The 21002-nt window shown below is 54.6% G+C and overlaps 10 protein-coding genes across 10 annotated transcripts; 5 read left to right on the top strand and 5 right to left on the bottom strand.

Annotated features, from left to right (window-relative positions):
- Positions 1-22: 22 nt before the first annotated feature.
- On the bottom strand, positions 23-2970 carry P153DRAFT_312347 (uncharacterized protein). The gene is made up of 3 exons (XM_033664840.1): positions 2036-2970; positions 1633-1987; positions 23-1531 (listed from the first exon to the last, which is right to left on the bottom strand). Exons 1-3 carry the CDS (start codon positions 2744-2746, stop codon positions 255-257), a joined length of 2343 nt encoding a protein of 780 aa, XP_033526096.1. The 5' UTR covers positions 2747-2970; the 3' UTR covers positions 23-254.
- A 130-nt stretch (positions 2971-3100) lies between these two features.
- On the top strand, positions 3101-4239 carry P153DRAFT_365277 (uncharacterized protein). Its single transcript, XM_033667796.1, has one exon. It carries the CDS (start codon positions 3121-3123, stop codon positions 4084-4086), a length of 966 nt encoding a protein of 321 aa, XP_033526095.1. The 5' UTR covers positions 3101-3120; the 3' UTR covers positions 4087-4239.
- Positions 3970-5440, bottom strand: P153DRAFT_365276 (V-snare-domain-containing protein). The gene is made up of 3 exons (XM_033667795.1): positions 4979-5440; positions 4805-4918; positions 3970-4753 (listed from the first exon to the last, which is right to left on the bottom strand). Exons 1-3 carry the CDS (start codon positions 5039-5041, stop codon positions 4250-4252), a joined length of 681 nt encoding a protein of 226 aa, XP_033526094.1. The 5' UTR covers positions 5042-5440; the 3' UTR covers positions 3970-4249.
- A 94-nt stretch (positions 5441-5534) lies between these two features.
- P153DRAFT_285971 (60S ribosomal protein L35) lies at positions 5535-6001 on the top strand (the record flags this gene model as incomplete). The annotated part of the gene is made up of 3 exons (XM_033663431.1): positions 5535-5599; positions 5654-5806; positions 5860-6001. Coding segments are annotated over 3 exons (360 nt in total), but the record flags the coding sequence as incomplete, so codon positions are not given.
- Positions 6002-6097: 96 nt separating this feature from the next.
- On the bottom strand, positions 6098-8344 carry P153DRAFT_201579 (Phosphomevalonate kinase). Its single transcript, XM_033662494.1, has 2 exons — positions 7874-8344; positions 6098-7602 (listed from the first exon to the last, which is right to left on the bottom strand). Exons 1-2 carry the CDS (start codon positions 8158-8160, stop codon positions 6474-6476), a joined length of 1416 nt encoding a protein of 471 aa, XP_033526092.1. The 5' UTR covers positions 8161-8344; the 3' UTR covers positions 6098-6473.
- A 1002-nt stretch (positions 8345-9346) lies between these two features.
- P153DRAFT_286603 (uncharacterized protein) lies at positions 9347-13177 on the top strand (the record flags this gene model as incomplete). Its single annotated transcript, XM_033663480.1, has 1 exon — positions 9347-13177. The coding sequence occupies one exon, from the start codon at positions 9347-9349 to the stop codon at positions 13175-13177; it is 3831 nt and encodes a 1276-aa protein (XP_033526091.1).
- A 1358-nt stretch (positions 13178-14535) lies between these two features.
- Positions 14536-16037, top strand: P153DRAFT_395012 (uncharacterized protein). The gene is made up of 3 exons (XM_033671360.1): positions 14536-14653; positions 14713-15870; positions 15920-16037. Exons 2-3 carry the CDS (start codon positions 14730-14732, stop codon positions 15922-15924), a joined length of 1146 nt encoding a protein of 381 aa, XP_033526090.1. The 5' UTR covers positions 14536-14653; positions 14713-14729; the 3' UTR covers positions 15925-16037.
- On the top strand, positions 15920-16557 carry P153DRAFT_365272 (uncharacterized protein). The gene has a single exon (XM_033667794.1). The coding sequence runs from the start codon at positions 15948-15950 to the stop codon at positions 16509-16511; it is 564 nt and encodes a 187-aa protein (XP_033526089.1). The 5' UTR covers positions 15920-15947; the 3' UTR covers positions 16512-16557.
- A 432-nt stretch (positions 16558-16989) lies between these two features.
- On the bottom strand, positions 16990-18736 carry P153DRAFT_429936 (MFS general substrate transporter; the record flags this gene model as incomplete). The annotated part of the gene is made up of 3 exons (XM_033672807.1): positions 16990-17779; positions 17884-18285; positions 18404-18736. The coding sequence occupies 3 exons, from the start codon at positions 18734-18736 to the stop codon at positions 17024-17026; spliced, it is 1491 nt and encodes a 496-aa protein (XP_033526088.1). The 3' UTR covers positions 16990-17023.
- Positions 18737-19528: 792 nt separating this feature from the next.
- Positions 19529-20617, bottom strand: P153DRAFT_374493 (uncharacterized protein; the record flags this gene model as incomplete). Its single annotated transcript, XM_033669518.1, has 3 exons — positions 19529-19676; positions 19742-20356; positions 20412-20617. The coding sequence occupies 3 exons, from the start codon at positions 20615-20617 to the stop codon at positions 19529-19531; spliced, it is 969 nt and encodes a 322-aa protein (XP_033526087.1).
- Between the last annotated feature and the right edge of the window lie 385 nt (positions 20618-21002).

Raw genomic sequence — 21002 nt, 5'->3', positions numbered from 1 at the left:
GCTTCACGACTTAAGTTCTGTCCAATTGGCATTGCCCCTCACTGCCTACAAGGACCGCAAGATGCTGCGCGCTGGCTTCCTCACCTGGATCAAAACATCTTGACATCCTGAACAAAATCCCTCTGTCCTCAAGTGTGACGTTTAAGACACTACTGCTAGGGCGATAATACAGGTCCTGATATATGTCCTGCCACTTTCCAATGACTACGTGTGATGTCCTTCTCTATCTCATCCGTCTCATACCTACTCCAACGCTAGCAAATCCGCTCATGAGGTTCCCTCCACGGTACACCAAGAACCTCGAAAATCCGTTTCTCATTCCGACCCTCAACCAGTACACCCTCATTCAGCTTCTCTCCTCGTCTCCCTCTCTTGACATCTTTATACAACCCTTTCTGATTCAGCCTCATTCCCTTCTTCCGGGCCAGCAACCGCATACTGCGATTAAAGATGTCATTCCCGGTAAAGTAGAGAAGCGCAGCGCCTATCTCCCCTTCTGGCACGAGCAAAAGATCCAAACGGCGCCAAGTCTTGGATGAAGGCAGACAAGAAGCACCGTGCCACTTTGTCCCTGTGGAATCGTTGGAGCGCGACGTCGCCAACGCGACTTTCAAGAATCCGGCTTTGAACAGCTGCGGGACGAGTGTCTCGAAGATCACAGTCCGCAAAGTTGCGAGAGAAGTCCTCGGACAGGATATTATGAGATCGATGTCGCCCGAGTCCTTTGTGCCACGCCTATAACTACCCATAATCGTTGCTTCAAACTTTGTGTCGATCTTCCTTAACGCGTTCTTCACAATTGCGCCGTGTGCTTCGACTTCTGCGCGCGGTATCCGCGAGTTGAAGTCTGCATAGTGCTCCACGCCCACTTTTTGCGAGTCTGTGAGTTTGACTTTCGTGTGCAGATCTTCGAGTGTGCGGTGACCTGCTTGGATCCATTTGTTTGCCTGCTGCAATCCGGCACCATAGACACCTAGAAAGAGACGCAACACCTGGTCCAAGGGGTCGTCGCGCGTACTGTCCAACTTCCGGAGTCGGTCTGTCAAGACTATTTCTTCGATTTTGTTGGCGAGACGAGTACCAATGAATGGTAGGGTTGCAGCTTGTTTCGCGCAAGTGATCTTGGTGGTCTGCTTTTTGAGGGTAGTAATGCCTTTGCGGTAGGCCAGGGTACGCCATTGGTCTTGCATTTTATCGTAGTACTTGCACATTTCGTCGAGGACTTGGATGGTTCGCGCGTTGGGGTTTTGAGAAGATAGATCGCCATTGTTTGGGTTCATACATTGAAAGTTGCTTTGATCGAAGCCTCGCTTCGAAGTGCGATTGGATAGGAGTGTTGTAGACACGACCTTCGACTTCTTTCGAGAGTTCAATACAGATTCATCATCGGTTCCACTATCGGAGTCTTCATCTACAAAGCTTTGTAGTGATACTTCTGCATCTTCATCTTCGTCGAGAGGGAGATGGGCCAAAGCTTTTGCCTCCTGTATGGCTTGCGATAATGCATCATTACAAGTAGGCGCAGACGTTTCTACAGCGGGTCAGTGTTGAATCGTAGGCATTTACAACAGATATGAGGCAAAGCCCTCGCAAATGAAAACTTTGGCCGCAAGTACTGTTGTAATTACGAACCTGACTTGTTCGACCTTTTATTCGGCTCTGAGGGCATCACAAAGCTGTCTTCGATTGTTTCCTCGTCTGGGGTGAAGAGTACCGTTGCCACTAGCTGAGTTGAAGGCATGCTCTCCCCAGTCGGGATTGAGTCGGTCTTCTGAGATCCTTGGACCCCCATCTGCCTTTTCGATGGCTTGATCTTGAGCGAGGTCTGTGTTGGGGTCGAGATTTGCGAGGATTCCATTGTTTCACTTGTCTGACTCCGTAGCGGGGCACCCTTGACAGTAAACCGGCTGAGTGTAGGATCAGACAACGTTCCGTACTGTATGCATTGTGGTATGTATGGATCGAATCTAACCAGAATGATTCTCCTCTTCGCTGACATTAGTGGTTGCACCAGTTGATGAAATAGAATACTGACTGGAAAGCCTGCTCTATTAAAGTGTCGTAGTAACTGGCTATACGTATGATTTGCATCATCGACCATGATATGAGTGATGTCGTCTCTCCACTTCGTAACCCATGCTGCTCCAAGTTGTATCACCTTGTGTATGCGTGTTCGCCGTACCATGCTGATATCGTCGTTTGGATAGAAATACACAACTCTTCCCTGAAGCAATTGCTTACGCGCAGGCTCCAGTTTGATGTTTTCCGCTGGTTTGGCATTCTTTCCGTGTTTCAACTCTCGTGGTATCACGCCCATCACCTTGTAAAATGGGACCTGATTCTTCTCAAACAGATCTGGCATCGAAATTACTCTCTTGATGTTCTTGCTCAGGCCTGTTTCAGAAACCAATGATTCTCGTGATAACTTGGTGACTGAAAAACTTCTACTACTCTCCGGACTGGGGTCTGTCGAAGAGCGAACGAGCGTTTGGGCGTCACTCCTTGACACTGAACGTCGTCGTGCAGCGTGTGTCTCAAAGTCTGCCTGTCTTTCTCTTGGGGTCGGTCCAAGAAAGCTGCTCGGTCGTCGTTCGGGCTTCGGTGGCGGCATTGCTTCTGAATCCATCAACGCACGTTCGACATATGCGAAGCCCTCGTCTGGAAAGCCAGTTTCATCATCGGTGAGGTCCAAGAGGTCTTGCTCTTTGAAGTATGCTTCTTTCTCTATAAGCTCTTGAGTAGGCATAATGCGTGAGCCCCGATTCAGCAATTAGAAGTATGAAAAGCTTGATGAATCTAAACAACTAAAAGAACAAGGTCGTGTCGTCGTGAAGCACCAGGTTCGGTAACGGTACTGAGTATGAGTGCTGAATAACGGATGAATGTGAGGGTAAGAGAGTCCAGAAAATATCTCGTTATTATGCCGCCAATCTCATGGCTAGCTCAAACAGACTTCGACTGTCGGAAGTGGGTAAAATAAAGTAAAGGTGAGAGTAGGTGGTGGCGCGTAAAACACGAAAGCACGAAAGCACGTGGGGTTGTAGCCGTTTATGAGTTAGCGCAAGTGTTCACTTTCACGAATCTTCAAATCCCACTTTCTCGAACCCCACACATACCAAGATGCTACAACCAAGGATAACAGCTCCGATTCGGCGCCTCGTCGTTAATCCTTCGTTGATTTGTTTTCGATGCCAAACCCGCATTGCAAGCCGTACACTCGCACAGCGGCTTCCATCTCGAACTTTCACATCTGCGCGCACTCCCCGCTTCCCCACTACAAACACAGAAACAAAGCCTACGGAGCCAACGCCCACGGAACCGGAGCCCTCCCCAAAAGATGACGATATATTCATTCCCAAGCCGCTTGGCCGCCCCATCGGCTTTAAGCAGCCCCCTCTTGCGGGTGAAAACGCCGGCAACCAGAAGACCAAGAAAGACTACTCCGGCATGACAATGTCCCAGCGAAACCTCGCCAAACGCGAAGTCCTCGTCGAGAAGTGGAGCACAAACTACTTCCGCGATTTCAAAAACATCCGCAAGTATCGGTCCGGCAAGACATTCATGGCAAACTCGCGCATCTTCAAGCGTGAAGCAGCGCTGTACTTTCCGAATCTGCACGGTGAAACGCTGGAAAAGAAGGGTGCGGATACGACACCTGCGCTGCAGGGGAAGGTATCGGTGGTGAACGTGTATAGTAGTCAATGGGGAGAGATGCAAGTGCAGACATTTACGGGGAAGAAGGTAAATCCTGAGTTGCAGGAGGTTCTTGCTGCAAATCCTGGGGTGGCTCAGATAGTTGACGTAAACATTGAGGAGAACAGCATGAAGGCGTGGATCATTGCGTTTTTCCAGTGGCGGCTACGGGCCGTGCGACCGAAAGAGGATTGGGGAAAGTACTTCATCATAAGGAAAGGAGTAAGTGAGAAGATCCGGGAGACGATTGGGTTGCTGAACGGGAGGGTGGGGTACGTGTATTTGATCGATCAGGATTGTAAGATTCGATGGGCGGGGAGTGCTGATGCGGAGGGGACTGAGATGGAGGACATGAACAAGGGGCTCAAGAAGCTGATCACTGAAGTCGAATAAGACTTGCAGGAGGGTTGTTGATTGAAGACTCCGTACCAGGAGCTGTAAACATAGTTGTACATGATAACCAAGGCCAAACGCCGCATGCGTGCCATACCCAAGAAAGTCGTGTGGATATTCGTCCCCTTGAACGCCAAAATCAGACCATACCAACCCAGCCATATCACCAAAACCACATCAGCATCAGGAAGCAAAAGGCGATGAAGCTCCCTAATATGATGCCGTCCCTCCTCTTCTTCGTGCCAATCCTGCCCATCAAGCTGTTGATGCCCGGTACCTGACTGGCAGCACCCACTATCCTCCGATTGATATTGGCCAGTGTCTCCCTTTGCACCCCAAAGCTCTCCTGCACTGCATACGCCTGGCTGAGCACAGAATCGGCTACGGTATGCGAGTTGTCGATGCGCCGTCGTTCGTCCAGCATGTAGTCTGCCTCGGCTTGCTCTGGGTTTGCGGAGCGGTATGCGTCGATGTCTGATCTCACGTTGGAGAGGAGGTTTGCTCTGTTGCGCGCATCACTGATGGTTGACTTGAGGCGGGACAGTTCGCGACGGTGATCTGAGAGGACTTCACGGTGTCGAGCGAGATTGTTTTGCTTTACGGCGGAGGACGAGTGTGCCGATTCAGAGTCGAGGAGTCGTGTTAGTTGGCCCACGAGAGCTTCCCGCTGCAGTCGATGTTAGCTTTGGCGAGGGTAGGCACAGTGGTGTATGTGTACCTTTTCGAGGACCTCTTGCAAGTTTGTTTCGGTCCGCAGCTCATCTTCCGAGGGTTTTGCTGGAATGCTCGGTGTCGAAGCGAATTGCGAGTATGTATGGAACAGCGTCTCGGTCTGTCGCTCTACGTTAGCAATGCGACAACCACCAACTCTGCGAGAATATGTGCAACACACCTGCTGCTCCAGAGCGCGTGCTTGCTGGCGCAGTTGCGCCCATCCTCCGCCTGTTGAAGACATATCGAGAGCACTGTAACTCCAAGATGTCGAGGCAATAGTGGTGTTCTTGGGCTCCTGCCGTCATGCCGCACCCGCACCTTCCCTGCCCTGTCTGTCCGCCGACGCGAAGCCAAGGCGCTACACCCTTCAGGCTAGCGCCTCACACTCGCTTATTGCGGATTTCGACACTCCTCGAATTCGACGTGAATCTGCAGACGACACGCGAGACCCCATCCACACCACCCGGCCATACTAACAGTACAGTCAAGATGGTACGTCCAACTTCTCATTTCTCGGTTCCCCCGAATTTCCGCATTGCGCAAGGCCCGGAGTCGCGGACGGTGGAGGGGTCAGGCAATTGCCCTCGCTGCGGAGGCTATCGCGAATTTGTTTGGTGGTGTTGCTTGATGAAGGATTTGATTGCTAACTCAATGCTCGCAGACGTCCAAAGTCGTACGTGACCTCTCACTCGAATCGCTCGCATCGCCCGACTGAATGCTCACAACCACCACAGAAGACCGCCCAGCTGTGGAACAAGTCCAAGGAGGAGCTTCACACTCAGCTCACCGACCTCAAGACGTGCGTTATCGAGAACAACCGACTGGAATGGGACATTGCGCTGACGGATTGAAGCGAGTTGATCACCCTCAGGACTGCCAAGGTCACCGGTGGAGGCTCGACCAAGCTCACCCGCATCCATGATGTCCGCAAGAGCATCGCTCGTGTCCTCACCGTCATCAACGCCAACCAGAGGTCGCAGCTGAGGCTTTTCTACAAGGGCAAGAAGTGCGTTTCGGCCGCGGACCTGATCGCAAACCGACATGTCTAACAATTTGCAGGTACCTGCCCCTCGATCTCCGATCCAAGCAGACCCGTGCCATCCGCCGAAGACTCAGCAAGCACGAGTCATCCCTCGTCACCGAGAAGCAGAAGAAGAGGCAGATTCACTTCCCTCAGCGAAAGTACGCCGTCAAGGCATAAACGTGCTTTAGCGGGTGTGTTTTCTTTTCTTCCTTAGTCTCTCACGAAGCATTGCATTGCCGGGGCTTTTCCAGCTAGCGACTCACCAATGTACCCTTATGCACCATCTTAAAAGGAGGGAAGGGCGGTGGCGTGTCCGGTTAGGAATGGACGGGGCGATCTTCAACGGAAATGGGTTGGCGTCCATGTCAAGATCAATATGAATCAAAAAGTTCAGACACTCCATGGAAATGTCTGTGACGAGTTATGAGGAAAGACTGCCTGACTTTGAGCCTGGATGTTGGTGTGTATGTGAGCTTTTGGCGCTTGTGCACATCTTCTTTGGTGAATGATCCTGACATGTCTGATTTTGCATGTTGTACTTTTTTGAGCTAATGCATGCAATTCGAAAAATGGCTGCCAAAATAGTTCCGCACCGGTAGCGTCATGGATATTCCTTGCAACAGCACATGCGTGTTACCGCGCGCCCTCCCTACGAAGCCGTGGTCCACTCGTTATAGAGACTCTGTTCCTCCGTCTTGACGCCCACCATCTCCTCCCTGATACCAAGAATACCCACCTTGCCGATTTTTGATCCGTCCGCCGCATCATTCTCCACCTTGTAGTTGCTCAACGACTGTTTAAGCCATGCAATGACCTCCTCCTTATCCTCCACCAACAGCACTACAGCATCAAAGCCCCCTGCTCCCGGCACAACACCGCCGATAACGCCATCCAAATTCGAGCAGTAATCCAGTAGCTGTGTCTGCTGCGGCGGCTCGATGGGTACGCGAGATGCAAGGCCCATCCGCCTAATAAGCTTCCTGTTGTTGTTGATGATCTCGCCGAGCTTTGCGTATTTCTCGCTGCCGCCTCCAGAAGCCTGGTCCGCGGTAGCAAGACGCGTGAGCTCTGCCGCCAACGCTTCGTTCCCTGCTTGCAGATCCTGCCAGATCTGCTCTGCTTCCTCTTTGTTGGACGCCCGCCATGCGAGAACCTGCTTCACCATGCTGGGCGTCTCGCTTCCGCAGTCGACGTCGCACATCACCAGACGGAGGCCCTGCGGCATCTTGATGGCTGCTTTCTGGATCTGCGTGTCCCATGCATCTCCTTCGATCAGGGCGCGCAGTTTGGAGGCGAAGCCCACGCTGCCCGGGAGAGGTAGGCTGCTGAGAAGTTGCGGCGAGAAGCGTTTGTACAGACAAGACCCGTACACTGCGGACGCAATGTCAAAGCCCGAGCCCACTTTCCCCTGTGCATAGGAATGCGAGGCTTGAGCCAGGTTGTGCAGGATCCTCAATCCGGTTTCACTCTGAAGGTCGAAGAGGGTCTTTGGGAGGTAGAAACTCAGAACTGCGGCTGTGAAGCTGGTCACTAGGGCGGCGGAGGATCCGAGACCGGTCTTGTGCGCATCGCGGAGCTGGACGTTGAAGTCGAGGAAACGGCCGGGAGAGGTTGGCGTACGGGGGGCGCCGGGGTTAGAGTAGTAGGCTTGATCGGCGAGGATCCTAATTGAGGACGATTCTATGCGCTTTTTGGGGAGGAGCGTTCCGATGTAAGTCAGGGCATAGATCAAGGCTGTTTCGATGAACGGATTCTTGGAGATGCGTTGTTCGTGGCCGCTGTTGGGGTGTGGTTAGACGTGGGAAATGAGAGAGTCATGTAGATATCATTTTGGGCATTGGGGAGAAAGTCGATGTGTGTCTCTAGAACTGAGGCTGCTGGTAGCACAAAATCCAACAAAAACGACATCCTCGCAGGGCACATGCAAGGCGGAAGAGATTGAAAAGGAAAATTGACTTGTAAGGACGATGTACTGAGGAGAATGAACATGGTATGGTTGAAAAACGAGATGCAACGGAAGATGCAAAGAACAATACTCACACACTCAACTGCGTAACTCTGATACCCGCATCTGCTTCCTGCGATCTGTACCCATACTCCCAGATGGCATCGCGAAACTGAGGACTCTTAACAACAATCCCACTGATGGTGACTCCAGATCTCGTCGAAACCGGCTCAACAGCAACGTGAATCCTCGCATCCAGACCAAATACCAAGCCTGTGTATTCTCGGTCGAGCACTAGGTAGCCACCTGCGACTAGCACCTTTGCCGGACACGACACAGCGGTAGAGGTCAGTGGCCCCTCCGACGCAGAGGCATTAGATGTGGGACTCATATGGAGGCAAGTCTGAGTTAGTTGGATTTGTAAAGATGGCGGAGTTAGTCGGAGAGCGATTGTGTGGAGCGATAGAGGTGGCTATTGATGATGGCAGAGATCTATTGCGGTACAAGCATCGATATTTTGCGCCAGACAAGAGACCGCTGGCAGCTTGCCACTGGTGGGTCGCATCTGCCACGGAACCACGACAGGACTGGCCGAAGAAATCTGTTTCTGACAACAAAATTCGAATGGCCCCAAAAAAATCTACTCTACCTATCCGTACTATTCGTGGTTCGTGATGCGATCAGCGTTGCGGCAACATCACGTGTATGTATGAATTGATAATCTTTCGAATCCTTCCGTGTCGAGCCTCTGAACCCTAGGATGCATGGGATTTTTGTGATCAGGTGCTCGCTTCCATGCCTTTTTAGTGCAAGCTCGAGGCGGGGTGCAGGTGTCTTCTTACGGCTCTTTCTCGTTGCGCTGACTCACCTTTCGCAACGCCTCGATCCCGTAGACGGGCTCGGTGACTGCATTTTGACCGGTGCCGATCCGAGTGGTTCGGAGAGGGAGTGAAGCTCCCCGCAAGGACACGTTTGGAGGCCCGTGTCGCGTATGACAACGCCGCTCTAGCCTAACCAGGTAGAGCACGAGAAAAAATCGGCGCCGGCGCACATACCGTTAATCTTCATGACGACTACGAACTGGATGCTGGAAACTTCCTTTTGATCCTCGCTAACGCCTTGCTTTGCCTGCACGGCTGAATATAGCCCCTCCAGGCCACCACACACACCTTGCTGTTTCTTCCTTTAATATTGAACGATCGCTCTGGTGATCGATTAGTACAGGCCGTCCGAAGCTAATAAAGCTTTGATCCTGTTTACTGTTTACCACCAGTCGGACCCTCACTACTTCCCGTCAAGGCGCGTTTATTTGGCTGTGAACGTCAAATGAACCTGCAAAATATTTGCGCGATCTCGAGAATAACAGTACGTACCCTCCAGTAGCAATTCGATTACTGCGACAATCTCCGAGACCACGCACACAAGTGGTATACCTGCTGCCTAAATACCAACCTTGGCCGGGGTACACGTTTTTATATTGTTGCTCATTTATCACCATTGAAGCGCACACGCGTCGCCACTGTTCTGACCCTCTCCAGTCTCACTCTTCCTGCCTGAAGGGTTGTTCCATTTTCTAAATGGTCTTCAAGAGCTTCCATCTCGCGCGCCAGAGTCTTGCCAAAGGCTTTACTCACGGTTATGCTCAATCTGTAGTTGCCGGTGTTTCTCCCCTAAACCTCAACCACGAGCGATTCCGCAAGGGCCTCAAAAACCAACATGCCTTTGCTTCCACCACTGCAGCCATCAAGGCCTTGGGGCCGAGCTCCCACGATCACCAGGATTCCGGTCTAGCTGCTTACTACACGGCATGGCAAAAGAGTCAACGTACCGAGGACACGGAGTGGTCGCAATACCAGTTCCGCAAGCTCATCGAATGGGATCCCAAGGCTTCGCAAAAGAATGTGGTTGAGGCCAAGGAGAATGATGTGGCTGTTGAAGAGTCGACCGAACCTATTCCAGCGCGGGCTGGGATTAGTCGCGCGTACAGCACGAGCCAGGTCGATGATTTCATGAAGGTTGCTGGCGATGAGGGCGCGGAAAAGATTGCCTTAGCGCAAGTGGATGAGGCAATCGCGCAAGAGACGGCTAAGCTTCAGGCAAACAACGAGGCCGCTCGATTAGCTGAGGAACATGCGTCATCAATCCAAGAGGAACGGCCAGTCTCACCCGCCACCGTCGCTGATACGCTTGTGGAATCGGTTACTCCAACCCGCACGGAATCGACGCTTGCCCCGAGTCCAATCGAAGCGGTCGACGAGTACACTGTGCAACTGGAAAGGCTCGCAGAAAACCGCAGATATGCCGAGGTTCCCGCAGTCTTCGAGTCCATGCTTCGTTCTGGCATCAAGCCTTCGGTTGCTGCATACAATGCTCTTCTGTCAGCAGCGATCCATCTTCCACAGGCCAAGCACCAGGCTGTCCCCAAGGCCCTGGATGTTTACTCTGATATGCTCCGTCGACGAGTAGCTCCTGATACGGCAACATACACTGCGCTCCTCGAGCTTCTCTCAGTGCGATCACTAGAAGTAGTGTCGATGAAACAGAGCCTCGAGGAAAAACGACTACGCTATGGCGGATTGGAAGAGGAGGGCAGGTTCATGCTTCAGTCAAACGAGACCGATTACGCCATCTTGGCCGAAGACGGATCGCTCTCAGTCGCCGTCAAGCTCTTTGATGCCGCTGTCAACATCGAGTCAGGTCGAACCTTCTCGGAAAAGACTTACCGTCTGCTAGTCACCGCATGTGCAGAGGGTGAGCGCGTGGAGGATATGGTGCGCATCTACTCGCACATGGAGTCTCGCACTGTAACCCCTGCTGGGGATATGTTTGTGCCCATGATTCACGCCTTTGGGAGGTCTGGCGATCTGAGGAGCGCTGTCGAATGCTACGATGAATACAAGGCACTTGCGATCTCGAACGACAACGGTCAGGTTGAGCTTGTCAGGAAAGACAACGATGTGTACGCTGCCCTGGTCAAGGCTTATGCGATCTGCGACCGCTTCGAGGGAGGAGAGAAATTTCTTTCCAAGATCGAAAAGGCCCTCACTACCCCGGAACACGTCAGATCTGTGCGCGACATTGTCACGTTGAAGGCTTTCCTGCCACAATGGTTGAAAAACGGTTCTTTCCAGGAGGCTTTTGCACACGCTACCGAACACTTGAGCACACAGGCGCGCCACATTGCCATGGCTGCCATCTGCATCAAGGCAGCTGACCGCGATGCGATGAATGTCGCCACTGAGGCTTTCGATGCTCTTCCTGCAGAGACCGATCTCGCTCGGCCAATCATGGCAATGGGAGCTATGCACATCCGCAATGGAAACATTGAGGCTGCAGAGATCTTCTGGAGAATGCTCGAGCTTTCGCCTACCAAGCCTGAGTTTATCGAGCCTACTTCCATGCACACCATTGCACTGATTGGGAGTGGACATGCTGAGCGTGGTCTCCGACAGGGTCGTCAGATGTTTGCTCGCATTCGCGACTCGCAGACGGGCTCTAACCAGGCCAAGATGGAGGTCGTTGAGCACATCGACGAGGCTATCGAGGTAACGGGACAATTTATGATGAAACGTGGTATCTTCCTTCCGCCGCGGGCGTGCATGGAATTGATGTGGACGATGATTGAGAACGGCGGCCTAGTCACCCCAGTTGCTTTACACCTACTTGCTGGTATGGGACCTCAGGCCATCGCTCAACTAAGCTTCGAAGACATCACTCTCCTGATGCAAGTCCAGTCTGGGATTATTCTCCAGACGGCAGATGCTGATGCTGCTCACGCTTCTCGGTTCTCCCACCTCCTCGAGGTCATTACCTCCAGCGGCAAGCCGGTCAATAAGACGACGTCTGGAATTGTTGAGCAGGTTCTTCCCAAGCTTGACCGAGGCGACCTTCAGCACCGATGGTATAGCTACAAGCACCCCGCCCCCGAGTCGATGTACTCTCCAGCAACACCCGCAGCACCCACCTTTGAGGATCAGTACGACCCATATGCTGCGTCGACGGACAACAAGGGCTCAGTTGCGATTACGGAGCTGCTCGAGAAGACTCACGGACGACCGTCGTCGCACCTCAATGAGGCTCTGATGAAGTTCAGGAACATGCGCCGAGCCGGACGTCATCCTCGCTTCTTCACCTACGCCAAGCTCATCACTGCTGCTGCGAAGGAGGACCGCCTGACGTTGGCTCACGACATGCTCAACCTCGCAAAGCAGGATGTACCTCTTCTACCACAATACCGCATTGTGCGTTACGGCTGGGTTACTATCTTGGATGCTATGGTGGCTGCTTGTCTCACCTGCGGTCAGCGTGATCTTGCTGGTCGATACCACCAGGATCTACTCGACATGGGTGCTGCTCCTACCGCTAACACGTTTGGTCTCTACATCACGACGCTCAAGGAGTCAACCAAGACGTTCGACGAAGCGACTGAGGCGGTCAAGATCTTCCTCCGCGCCAAGTCTGAGGGTGTCGAGCCATCGTCGTTTCTCTACAACGCTTTGATCGGCAAGCTTGGAAAGGCGCGTCGTATCGATGACTGCTTGTTCTACTTCTCCGAGATGCGCAACCTTGGTATTCGCCCGACGTCCGTCACTTACGGTACCATTGTCAACGCGCTCTGCCGTGTCAGCGATGAAAAGTTTGCCGAGGAGCTCTTTGAGGAGATGGAGAGCATGCCCAACTACAAGCCCCGGCCTGCGCCCTATCACAGTATGATGCAGTTCTTCCTGACGACCAAGCGCGACCGGAGCAAGGTGCTCGCCTACTACGAGCGTATGCGATCAAAGCACATTGAGCCCACCACGCACACCTACAAGCTGCTGATCGACACCTATGCCACGCTTGAGCCAGTCGATATGGAGGCTGCAGAGCGCGTGTTGGAGCAGGTCCGCCCCGCCGGTGGGATCCCAGAAGCCGTTCACTACTCTTCTCTGATTCATGCCAAGGGCTGCGTCCTCCACGACATGGAAGGTGCGCGCAAGCTTTTCGACACGGTGCTTGGGGATTCCCGAGTCCGACCTCAAGCTTGCCTCTACCAGGCGCTGTTCGAAGCTATGGTGGCCAACCATCAGATTGAGCACACGCAGTCTATCCTCGAAGACATGGCTGCGCGCGGTGTCGAAATGACACCCTACATTGCCAACTCGCTCATCCATGGCTGGGCTCTAGCGCACGACATCGCGAAGGCGAAGACTATCTACGAGTCGGTGCCAGAGCACAGGCGTGAGCCCAGCACGTATGAAGCGATGACGCGTGCGTACATGGCGGTGGAAGACCGGGCGGCGGCCATGACTGTTGTCAATGAGGGCCTGTCGCGAGGCTACCCTGCTGCCGTCGCCGGCAAGATTCTCGAGCTTGTTGGTGGTGGTCGCGCGTCTGTGTCTGTGCCTGTACCTGAGGTCACTGCTTGATTAACGGTTGTCAATTTCTCTTCTTTTCACTTCACCATCCACCTGCGTGGGTCTGGATGATAATATGTTTTTTGCCTTGTCCGCATCTGACTCAGTTTCAGCATGCATTTTTCTCGCAGCGACGGCGTTTGTGTTTTCAGGAGGGGTGTCTGAGATATATCCCGTGTTTCTCTGGTGGGAAGGTCGGTCGGCTGGGGGCGCAGGTAATGGTGGACTGACATGGGATGGGGGGTATGTCGTTCGCATGGTGTTTCCAAGCGGTTGTTGCATGGCTTGTGCGCGCGGTCTTGTTTGCGTTGGCTGTACAATACCCTGGGATACACCATCTCCTCTCTAGACGGTCTGGTAGGTGGATACATGGATGGATGGAGACGATGAATGCAAGTTTGACTTTATTATTGACTGATGTGCTCTTTGAGTGACGACATCAACATGTATTTGGGTAATCATCACGTCGAGGCAACAAGGTACTACCTATCCTTCTGGGGTTGTTGGATCGCAGCACCCTGCAAGCCAAAAGGGCCTTCTTGGGCATGCACGAACAGGTCAGGCACCGATTCGACGGGGCTAGGTACCAGCTTCATCCTCGCAGCTCTTTTTTTTTTATTCAAGTAGTTCTGTGCAGTCGTGTTTGTGTGACCAATTGCGGCGTTATTACATACATGGGGGGTGCATGTCTTGTCTTGTCTTACTCAGGCTGTGACCCAACTTCGTCATCGGATCGGATCGATCGGAGGTCTGCTGCTGCGGCTGACTGACTGACCGAGTTGAGATTGTGGATGCTGGGATGTGTTGAAGTGCTACGGAAACGATGTAGACACACTCAACGACTGAATAGGCAAATGCATGCAAGGCAAGCAAGAGCAGTGTGCAATGGTTCGCGACAGAGGGTGCCTGTGCAGAGTGAGGCGCTTCCAACGGCGGGGCTGTGCAGAGGTTGGCTCGTTGCTAGCGATGAGGGGCAGTTCTGACGTCTGGTCTGGTGATTTGCTGCGCACATCTCATCGCATCACCGGCCGGCTTCTCTCACCGAAGGCCTGCGAAGATGCCTGCAGCTTCCATGCGCGGCCAACCAAGGGCAATGCCCTGTCAGGTTCTGTCGACCCAACGCATGACGTCACGGCCAAGGCTTGCGGCCACCACTCACCACGCACCCAAACCCCAAAGCTCCCAAGAGCACCGAGCACCAAGCATTCGTGCATTCAAGCATCCACCAAGCAGCCAGTCCCTACGTAAGGCACCTGCCCGGAACCCAAGCCCGGACAGTCACGACCCATCAGCCCTGCGCCTGCGCCTGTCCGCTCTATTAAACACGCCTGCCGCCCGCACCCCGCGCTGCCTCGACACTCTGCTCCCTGCCCAACCACCCTTTTCTACTGAATTCGCCGGCACTCTTCATTCTTCGTTGCGACAGCCCCCCGCACACCCACTTGCGCTAGCAGCCAAGTCAGCCCACTCTGCCACGGACAGCCTTTGGTGAGCCAGCCTGCTTTCCCCCTCCCGCCCGTGCACCCCGCTGACATGTCGCCGCGCAGGACCCGAGGACCACGCCATGTCCGAGTACAGCTATGCACCGCGCCGGGACCACCGCACCCGCGAGCCCGAGTACGTGACGGAGACGACGTACATTGAGCGCGGCGGCCGGGGCGCCCCCGTGCGCGACCTCGTCTACCGCCCGCGTGACGACAGCATCGAGGACATCCCGCGCGACTTCCCCCCCGGCACCGAGTACCGCCAGACCAAGTACCGCGAAGAGTATGTTCCTCCCCGTCGCACGCGCTCGGCGAACCGCGGCTATGACGACGACCTGGCCTACGGTCGCAGCGATCGCGGACGTCGCCCTCCTGGCCGCGGCGGCTATGACGACTACGACGACTACCCTCCTGAGCGCCCCAAGCCCTCGCGCCGCAAGTCCATCGTCGACAACATCAAGGAGTTCGGCGAGGCGGCTGGCCTGGGAGGCGTCATCGGCGCCGTCACGGGCCGCAAAGGCTCGCGCTCCCGCTCTCGCTCGCGCCATCGACGAGACGACCGTGGCTACGACAGCGAGAAGTACGGGCGCTACGACGACCATCGGAGCAGCCGCTACGACTCACGCTCACGCAGTCGCAGCCGCGGCGGTCGCAACAAGGAGAAGTCGGACAAGTGGCAGCAGGCCGCCAAGGCCGCCGTCGTCGCTGGTGCTGTCGAGGCTTTCCGCAGCCGCAACGAGACCGGTCCCTGGACGGGTGCAAAGGGCCAGCGGATAGCGACTGCCGCTCTGGGTGCTGCTGGCATCAACAGTCTCGTCGACAGAGACCCAGAAGTGCACGAGAAGCGCCACGTCGCCGAGTCCGCCCTGGGTGGTCTCCTCGCCAACCGAGCTGTCCACGGCGCCCGTTCTCAGTCCCGCGGTCGCGACAGCCGCGACGGCTCGAGGTCTCCGTCTCGCACCCGCGCCCGCTCTCGCTCCATCTTTGGCCGCTCTCGCTCCCGTGGACGCTCCAAGTCCCACTCCCGCGACCGCTCCCAGGATGGCCGAGGAAACGGCCTCGCCAAGGTCGCCGGTACCGGAGCCGTCATCGCCGCAGGCAAGGCTCTCTACGACCGCGTGCGCTCAAAGTCCCGCTCCAGGCGTGAGCGCTCGCGCTCGTCCAGTGCAGACAGCTACGTACCATCTCGGAGGAGCCGCCGCTCGCAAAGCCGCGGCCGCAGTATGGATAACTACTCGGAAGGTCCTGCCCGGGCTAACCCAGATCGTAGACTAGCCGCAGGAGGCGGAGCGGGTGCAATGGCGCTGGCCTCTTCTGGTGGAAGACAGCGTGGGCGGGGAGTCAGTAGCGACTCTGAGTCGTCTACGGACATGGAAAATCAGCGCAAGAAGCTGCGAGGTAAGGAACTCCTCACTGCCGGGCTGGCCACTGTAGCCACCATCCACGCGGCGCACGGCGTCTACTCGTCCATGGAGGCCTCTGAGAGCCGACGCAAGCTTGTCGGTGAGGGCGAAATGTCGCCCGAGGAAGCCCGCAAGCGCAAGTCGAAGAACATGCTCCAGGACGCAGCGGCCGTGGGCATCGCCGCCCTCGGCATCAAGTCTGCGTACAGCGAGTGGAAAGAGATGAACGAGCAGCGCCACAGCGTAAAGGAACTCGAGGCCCGCCGTCGCAAGCGCAGAAAGGCCCGCGAGCGCAGCGAAAAGGAGGCCCGGCTCAATGCCCTCAGCCCTCAGAATGCTTACGCTAACCCCTATGCCTATCCTGTAGCCGCCAATCCGGCGTACCCGTCCACCACGAGCTATGTCGACGCCAACCCGTATAGTGCTATGCCCCCGCCGCCTATGGGCGCGAGGTACTAGGTTGAGAGCACTTGATGTTTCCTTTTTTTCGTTTGTGTTTACAGTGTGTGTGTGGGGAGAGAATGGGCATTGCTTACTCTGTGTCCTGCCTTTCTTGCGCTTTTGGGACGCTTGTATGGTTTTATACCACTTTTCTTTGACTTGGAATTATATTCTTCTCTTTGCATAAACGACTTGTTTTGTTTTTCCTCACCCTCTGCTTTATCCTAGTGTCGGGTCTTGAGGGCATACGTGGGCAGTGTCATGACCTGGATGAGTTTGGACATGGTTTCACGACTGCTAATGAATCACGAGCGAATGAATGAATGGATGGACGGATGGATGGGCAGATAGATAGATGAGAATTGCACGGTTATTCTTCTTTATACTCTTGAACGTGTGAAGTTATTCAGATTCAGATTCACGTTCTTTCTATAGGACAGTGATGAAAAGGGGGTATATATCATCCCCCCATCCTCCCTTTCCCCATACACAAAACAACCAAACTCCTCACCCTACCCCTTTCATGCTACTCACTCCACCTTCGCCCTAAACCTCGGCAACCCCAACCACAACCCCCATATCCCCCCCAACAGTCCCAACACAACCGGCTGCAACACCCTCACCCCGCGCGCCTGCGCAATCGCCCCAACAGCAAACGGGAAAATCGCCGCGCCCGACCCGCCAAACGCCGCCGCAAACCCAATCGCACTAACATGCAGTTCGCGCGGGAGCAATTTCGTCGCCGCGACAATAGCAGCGGGGAACAGCGGGCCGAGGAAGAAGCCCTGCAGTGAGACGGCGATGGCGGAGACGAGGAAGGAGGGTATGAGCCAGAAGATTAGCTCGAGGGCGAGGGTGAGGGGGAGGTAGATCTCCGTCTTCGTTAGCATTGAATGGGGGTGGGAGGGAAAAGGGGCGGGAGGAAGTACAGCGATAGCGAGTCTCTCGCCCACGCGCGGCGTGACGAAACCCAACACTACGCGGCCGGCTGTGACGCCCATCCAGAACCCCGTCGCTGTCATTCCGCTTGCGAATCTACCGCCGTGGCGCTCTGTTAGCATGAATTTCACGATCCAGCCACCGAGGGCGACTTCGACGCCGACGTAGCCTAGGAGGAAGAGCGCGCAGAGCCAGGTTGTGCGGGCGTGCGGGAGGTGGAGGAGGGCTTGTTTCATGCGGGTGTCTTTTGAGTGGGAGGAGCGGGGGTTTTTTGCGCGGAAGGCGGCGCCGGTTGCGGAGTGGAAGGCGAGGGTTGAGGTGAGGAGTTCGAGGGTTGCCATTGCTATCTGGGGGTGTGTTAGGCCTTCACTGCGAGAGTTGGGAGTCGCAAAACCACCCAGTCAGTCAGTCCGTAGCAGTGCAAAACAGGAAAAGGATAAGGGAGACACACCATAACATAGTAAAAGCACCACCATCCCAGCCCCCCCTTGGTAATCATCGTCGTAGCCACCAGCGGCGCAAGAACAGCCCCCACCCCATAACACGCATGCAGGAATCCCAGCACCTCATTCGGATTCGCCATGTTGCCCATCCAGGCATTCCACGCTGCGTCCGCGAGCCCGTTGCCGAATCCCGCCAGCATGAAGATGACGACTAGCACGGGGTACGGCGGGTGCAGCGCGATGACGATGTATGCGGTGAGGTGGCAGGATGAGGCGCCGATGGCGACGCCGCGCTGGCCGAAGCGCATGTGGATTATGTTGTTGAGGAGGGCGGAGGCGGTGTAACCTACCAGTGGGGAGAGGAAGATTAGGGAGATTATTAGGAAGGAGAGGGAGTAGTGGGATTGTAACTATCCCCATATCAGTATACTGTTCTATCTTTTTTTTTCATGTTTCTTGGAATTCTTGTACTGCTATGGCATGGCATGGTATGACATGGGATTAGTCAAGGAAAATATATATACATACATAAGGAATCAACGCCCCATACGCCGCATCATTACTCCCCATGACGACGAAACTCCAAAACGCTGCGCCTGTGCGGTACAAGTTCGTCCGAGGGGCGTTCCATCGCTCGGGTTTCTCGGCGGTGTGGGTTGTTGGCGAGGGGAGGATCTCGATGGGGTCGGCTTCTGGGGTTCCCTTTGTGTCGGAGACGCGTGGACTGCTGCTGATGGTGTTGTGTGAGACGGCGGGTTTGGCGTCGTGGGGGTTTGTGAGGAAGTGTGAGACGTCTTGGAGGGGGATTTGTTGCTCGATGACGGCTGTTGATGAGGTTCCGCTGGGTTGGTGGACGGCCATTTTTGGGGGTTGGGTCTGGGGGGGGGGGGGGGGGGGGGGGGGGGGGGGGGGTTGCAGATGAGGGGTGGAGTGCAAACGCACTCACTCGGACGAGGCAATGTGAGAAGTGAGAAGAAGATCGTGAGATATTGCGAGTGATGAACTGTTGAAAAGAGACACACACAGCCAAGCACAAACTTCAACCTCGCAAGATATGACGAAAGCGAGTCAAAGAAAGAAACAACAAACACTGAACCACCATCGACGTCTTTATACCTACCCATCCATCCACAAACCACTCTCAATTTTTCCCATCGACTCGACCAAATGACTAACTCCTCTCAAACGGTGCACAAAATGCGAGAAAAATCACACACTACCGTAGCTCGCAACACCTTCGTCCCATCAACGCACATACCGTTACGTCGTCATAAGCACCTCCGCACCCACGCCCCAACAGGCAAAGCCCGCCTCTGAAATCTGGGGTTATCCGCGATTCCCCACCATCTCGGTCCGACATGCTATAAGCTATACCCAATGCATCACTGTCATCATTGGATGATTGACACAAATCTTTTGAAGGGGCTATGTTTTTCGAATTTTCTGAACACTACAACGCTACACTGCCTCCACCTCATTACTCATCGAGAGATTCCAGAACCTCCATCAAATGCTGCCACGTCGTATGTACCATAACTATAACTACCTAGGGGGTATTTGCTCCATGTCATGCCATGCTATCCCATCAACCACCCACTACGAAAACCACAACAAGGGGGGAAGAAACTCGTGCGTCGTATGGTATCAAGCCGCCTACGAGGGCTGGATGACCGAAGGGCCAGCAAGCACCTGATCATCCGCAATCGACTGCGACTTCGTGATCATCATATACACCTCACCCTGCAGGTTCTGCGGGACCATGCAGTTCCCATCCGTGATCTGAGAGTACTGATTACCACCCCTACAACACATTAGCAATGTACTTTACTTCCACAAACATCAACAGCACAACAAGACAAGACTTACGGAGCAACAAAAGCGCAGAACGAAGCACCAGCCGGCTGCGCCGGATCCGCAAGCTTGAGGTTCTGGCCGACGGTAGCTTTCTCGGGGTTCTGCAGGGCAATGGCAGGGAAGGCCTGGATGTTCAAGTTCGAGCCTTCGGGGCAGGACTTGATGAACTGAGCGGCTAGGGTGAAGACCGCGCGGGGCCCGAGGGCGGTGTCGAAAGCGGCGGGGACGGCTTCGGCGCCCGAGGCTGTGCGGATGAAGGCCTGGTGGCGTGCTTCGACGGTCACGATGGAGCCCGCGGCGGAGAGAATGTCGGAGGAGTTGATCATGGGTGCTGCGCCCAGGTAGGCGGATACGCCGACTGCTTCGAGGACGCGGGCGGTCTTGACCATGGAGTCGGCGCTTGCGAGGGCCGCGTCGAAGTTGTACGTGCAGGGCTCTACGGGCTTTGCGCCGGCGCCGGCGATGGCTGACATGAGTGTGGTGACGTGGATGGCTTCGGTGGCACCGACGTTTAGCAGAGACTTGTACTGGGCCTCGGTGAGACCTAGGGCCATGAAGTCGCTCATGGGGAATTTCGCGAAGCCCATCTTGTAGTATGTTGACTCGAGATGTTCGGCAGTCAGAGCACTGGGGGTGTTAGATGGTGAATGTACATCTTTGTGTGATCCACGTTTGTGCTTACAAGTTGAGGATATCTATATCGCTCAGCGTTGCCTTTGGTGCTGCTGCTCCCGCCGAAGTCGCAGACGCAGAAGCAGAGACAGACGCCGATGCAGCCGCAGACAAGGCACTGCTCATCTCCTGGCGAGCATGAATATTCCTCGGGACAGCAGCCACAAGCGGGGCAAGGACAAAAAGCCCCTTAAGAACCGATGCTACACTCAACATGATGTCTGATTAATTCGTTTTCGAGCGTTGGAAAAAAGTAAGAACTTCGAATTCCAGCAAAGCCCTCGCTTTGATATCGAAAGAAAAAAATTAACTAGCTTCTCTGAAAAAGGTCCAACCAGGGACAAGCAAAAAAAGCCGTGAAAGGAAGAATTCGTAAAGAAAGTCGTAAAGTATTAAGGTACGGGATCGATGAAGGAAGGAAGATGGGAAGGAGTCTGCGATAATCGATATGCAACAGAAACGTTCGACACAAAACAGCATGCGCGGCCAAGAGACCTTATACAAAAAGTCCGCGAGACGCCTAGCCACCATCTGAGACGCGGTGGTAAATTCGGAGGCAAACGTTCCCGCGCCCACGGTGTCTGCATCTCACCCCCCAGTC

The sequence above is a fragment of the Dothidotthia symphoricarpi genome (assembly GCF_010015815.1).
Source record: "Dothidotthia symphoricarpi CBS 119687 unplaced genomic scaffold P153scaffold_6, whole genome shotgun sequence".
Classification (NCBI taxonomy): Eukaryota; Fungi; Ascomycota; class Dothideomycetes; order Pleosporales; family Dothidotthiaceae; genus Dothidotthia; species Dothidotthia symphoricarpi.
The sequence above is the reverse complement of the archived record's forward strand: the minus strand, read 5'-3'. Positions and strand labels throughout refer to the sequence as shown.